The sequence below is a fragment of the Pseudoliparis swirei genome, chromosome 20 (genome assembly GCF_029220125.1).
Source record: "Pseudoliparis swirei isolate HS2019 ecotype Mariana Trench chromosome 20, NWPU_hadal_v1, whole genome shotgun sequence".
Lineage (NCBI taxonomy): Eukaryota > Metazoa > Chordata > Actinopteri > Perciformes > Liparidae > Pseudoliparis > Pseudoliparis swirei.
Window position 1 is genome coordinate 24,225,508 of NC_079407.1, and position 5,000 is coordinate 24,230,507.

A 5,000-nucleotide genomic window follows, 5' to 3' on the forward strand; every position below is an offset into this window, starting at 1 on the left:
ACACACGCATACTGACACACACACACACACACACACACACGCACGCACACATCGATGTTGCATTAAGTGTGCGTCAGTCTGTCTGCGGGGCCTTGATGTGCGTTCCATCTCGAATCCGGCGCCCTGACATCGCCACATTAAAGGGGGTCATTATATTTCCCCGGCTGCCACCGAAGAGGTGACGTTTTTACAAAGTGACAAGTTTACAGTTTGATAAATCGGATTTTTTTTTTGTGCTGTGGGTGGATGGGGTACACGGGAGAGAAGGGGTTGGGTGGGAGGAAGATGTAGGTTGTCTGTGGAGGAGGAGGAGGAGGAGGAGGAGGGAGGGAGACGCCCCGGCCCTGTCGTCTAAATGATGCTCCCAGGCAGCGGGTTGGGATCCCGTCGCCATTAGCATTTAATTTCTCTCTAATCCGACACCGCTGCATGGTAACGAGGGGCCGAGCGTGGAAAGAGAGGAGAGAAAAGAAACACCCTCCGAGAGCAATCTGCAGCCCGCTCGCCTTCTCCTTTTCACAGCCCCGTCGTCGCCATCGCTCTTCCTTGACAATTAAGACCCTCAAATCTAATAGCAGTGATATTGGAATTACAGCGAGAGCCTTTTGAGGGCATGTCAGGGAAATGGGCCGCGGCTCCCCAATACAGCTGTCAAAGCGCAAGGCCCTCCCCCCATTCACGCCCGCTCAGCGTCACACACACACACACACACACACAGAGGATGGGGAATGTGTTGAGTCTCTGGCTGTGATCTGTGTACAATGTGCTCTCTGTGCCCTCTCATCCAACTCTCCAAAGACTTGTTACAGCAGCTTTTGTTTTCTCTCTTCTCCTCTCTCTCTCTCTTTGTCTCTAAATCTCCTCTTCATCTCGTCCTCATTGATTCTCCCTGGTGTGTCAGAGATGTTGTTGCTTTCTGTTTTCCACCAGCAGGTTTTTTCTTCTTCTTTTTTCTTTTTTTTTTACAGATGATTAGACAAGTAGATTGGTAAAGTTGTCCCCCGGTGCTCCGCGAGGACGGTTTCAGCACCGAGCTTTTCATTTTTTTAGGCCTGTATCTCTCCGACCACTAGGGCTATTTCAACCATTTTTTAAATTTGTACCTTTTTAAACATGTTGTTCTTTTGTTCAATGTGTACATATCAGTCTATGTGTTACTGGGTAAGAGTAAATGAAGATTCCACACGGAAAAAATATAAAAATTTCAAAAAAAGCACTTCCAGGATGATTATATGTTTGGAATTAGGCAATTTAAAGGTTTAAAACTCTCACAAATCATATTAAAATATGTTACAATTCTACCTGCAAAGTTATGAATGATGGGATAACAAACAGGTAGATGGTCCTTTGGGTTAATGAGCGTCTGTCCTTCTCAACATACTTCAACCAGCTCAAGGCTCTGTTCGCTAGTTATATTTATTTATTTAATCAATAATTATTTAACCACGAAAAGCCTCATTGAGATAAAAAAATCTCCTTTACAAGAGAGTCTTGGCCCAGACAGCAGCAGCAGCACTGTGACGGATCCCCGTATATGAATCGGCGTGAAGACTTACTGCAGGTGAAACTCCTTTATTTTCTCTCTTTAGGTGAATAAATATGAATTAAAACTCGTAAACAATCACCACCGTGTCACCGTAAGAGCGTGAGCCTCACACGGGTCCATTCAAACTATTAAACTTTCTATAAAATGCGCATCTGTCCATCCGTAGCCGTACCGTCTAGTTTGCATTTTAACATAAAATAAAAGTGCGCTTCCTTTTAACCTATCAAAATAAAAGTCTGATTTAACTATTAAGAGGAAGTAGATTGAAACGTTTATAAATAATTTAAACAATACAATATCAAAGGCATACATCAAAACCAATAAGGCTATTGCTATTTAAGGTTATTTACAAGCACATTAAACAAAGTTTCAGACATACAACATAAAACAATGACAGACAATAATAATAAAAATAATAATAATAATACATTACATTTATATAGCGCTCTTCAAAATACTCAAATACAATAAAAAAATTAATAAAAACATTTTGTTTATCACAGCATGAGTAAAAACCAAAACTAAGACTCAAGTCATCGTATCTAAGTTCACACCAGCGCACATACCGCAGTCAAAAAAAACAGATGAACCTTCCTCCAACTATTTATATCTATTTTTTTTAAACACTAAAAGAGAACCGGTTCCCGTCGACCCAAAATCAATCTGCAGAACACCGAAAACCCTTTTCATATCTTGACGGACGTTAGGGACGGAGAGCAAGAGGAGGCCTCACGCATACGTCACAGAGAGAAGACGGTAGCTAAATTAACGTACATATATAAGATGGAGGTACGTCGACACTCTCATGTTGGAGTCCATTGTGACGTTGCATTATTATTGGTGACTAATTGTGTGTTTTCTGCTGGCTACTCTTCTGCAGACTCCAGTAGAGCAGGCGAAGGTCCGGATGCACATGGCGCTGCAGGCTGCAGGTAAGACGGGACGATGGTTCTGTCTCTTTCTGTTGTTGTTGTTGTTCCAATGTGGTTCAGAGCTGTTGCATTGTGGGACACTTGTGGTTCACACGCAGACACTCATTCGGGGACGCTAACTTAAAGGCAGAACGTGCGATTGCTCGTGCGGCCTGTCGTCGGCCTCACTGTTGCACATCGCTTTATTGTCGATATTTTATTTTTATTTTTATTTAAACATTTATTTAACCAGGTGAGTCCCATTAAGATTAAAAATCAATTTTTCGAGGGTGACCTGGACAAGACGAGCAGCAACATAAGAAACACATAGTTACAAACTAAAAAAATATAAGAAACATATAGTTAAAAAATATAAAATAAAAGAAACGCATAGTTACAAAGAATTTAAGAAATTTTTGGGGAATCTGCCTCCATTTCTTGTCATTTTATATTTAAAAGCAGTAAGTGGTATATCAGTTCTTTGAGTTTTAAATGATTCTGCAACATATTCCCGGATGAGGGTGCAGAGAGTACACATATATATATATGTGTGTATTTATATATACGTATATGTATGTACGTATATATATGTGTGTATATATATGTACGTATATATATGTGTGTATATATACATATACGTATATATATATGTATATATACATATATATACGGATATATATATATATATGGATATATATATATGGATATATACGGATCTATATATATATTTGTGTATATATATGGATATATATATACATATATATATACGGATAGATATGTATATATACATGTATATATATGTATATATCCGTATATATATATATATATACGAATATGTATATATATGGATATATATATATATATACGAATATATATATGTATATATACAGATATATATATACATATATATAATACATTTATATGTATATATATAATACATATATATATAATACATATATATATATATATATGTGATGGTGTCATTGGGTCGGTCCAACTCTTTGCCAGAAGTGACCACGTCAACAGAAGTGACCACGTCGATGTGTCGGACTGCATCTCGTTCATAAACATAAACACGCCCCTATGACATCACCTGAGGGTTATGCGGTCACACGTATCTATAGAGTATTTATGGTAATACATTTGTACTTTTTATGCATATAGCAGCTTGTTGAGCCGTGTGTTGTTTAGACATGTTGTGAAATACGCTAACGAGTACATAAACATGTGTATTGATCCATCAGTCTAAACAATCTCACGATCAACGATGCAAAGAAATCCTCCGCTTGCATCGTCGTCTTCGAGATGTCTTTATTTTGAAATTCCCATGGCACGTCTTTAAAGTAATGAAGTGTCAAATCATTTTTTTTTGTTGACGTAAGTGTAACTGACGGTGTTAAATTGGCATTATATTATATTGTCTCGTGTCAAATGCAGGCCCCCTGAGGGGAATCGGATGAAACGGTACTGCGGGAGATGACAATGTCAAAGAATTGATCCAATATCAACATCGTGATGAAACTTGTGATTGGCAGCCCGAGGAACGAGGACCTGGGACTTACCAGACTCCTTTGTGACGTTCAATGTTTAACCTATTTGCGTAAATATCAACGCATATTGATATTATCATATATCAGTGAATAATATGGAGGCTTTATCTCTTTTTAGCCATATTTCGCAAACTACACAAGCTCCAGCCCCATGTGTGCAGCCTTCACTGTGGAGCTGGACAATCCCTCCTCACACACACACACGCAGACAAATGCACACGCACACTCTGCCGCTCTGAGTGCTCCGGGGCCCATATTCACTGCAGCTTAATTTCAAACACTCGTCCCAGGACATAAGTCATGGTTGTCACCATGCGCGCGCTGTATATGTTCCAGTGTGTATTCGAGGGGTAGAGTTGCGAGCCAGATGTGACAGGCAGAGATTGACTGTGGAGAAAGATGTCTTCGTGTTTACAGTCATGCGCACACACACACACACACACACACACACACACACGGTCTCAGCACCTCAAAACAGAGCTCTAATTTCACCACAGGAAATATGTGAAGGAGCCGTACGTCTATAGATCATCTATAAAGCAGCCGCACACCGGCTTCACTGAAGGCTCGCCGGGTTGGACGCTGAGATTACTTTCGGGGTTTTTTTTTTTTCTTCGCTGATTTTGAACTTTTCTTTACTCTTTACACACTTTGTCGAACTTTGAGACAAAATCGGCGGGGGGAGTTTTTCACGATATTTTGAAAGTAGAAGGACAATTCTGTGTTTCTGTTGCTTGATTATTTTCTCAATTTTTTAAATCTTCTTTTTTTATTTTGCAAACACACACAGGAATGAAGAGTAATACCCCCCCCCCCCCCCAATAAATTACAGAACTAAATTATAATTGCTAATTTCATCAATTTATCAATATTTTTTTTACACAACTACTATTTAATGCTTTTTAAAATGACTTTCTGGTTTTGACTTTGACTTTCAGTTATAAACAAAGATTGCAAAATACAAAGAACAGACAACCACCATAACGGTCACTT

General features: G+C 39.1%; 1 protein-coding gene across 2 annotated transcripts in view; it reads left to right on the forward strand.

The window, feature by feature from the left end:
- The window catches only part of rsrc1 (arginine/serine-rich coiled-coil 1), a 136,312-nt gene that overhangs the window by 64,499 nt on the left and 66,813 nt on the right, over window positions 1-5,000 (forward strand). For both annotated transcript variants that reach the window (XM_056440812.1, XM_056440813.1), the window contains exon 6: window positions 2,427-2,478. In XM_056440812.1, the coding sequence (XP_056296787.1) occupies window positions 2,427-2,478 (52 nt within the window). The remainder of the gene's footprint in view (window positions 1-2,426; window positions 2,479-5,000) is intronic.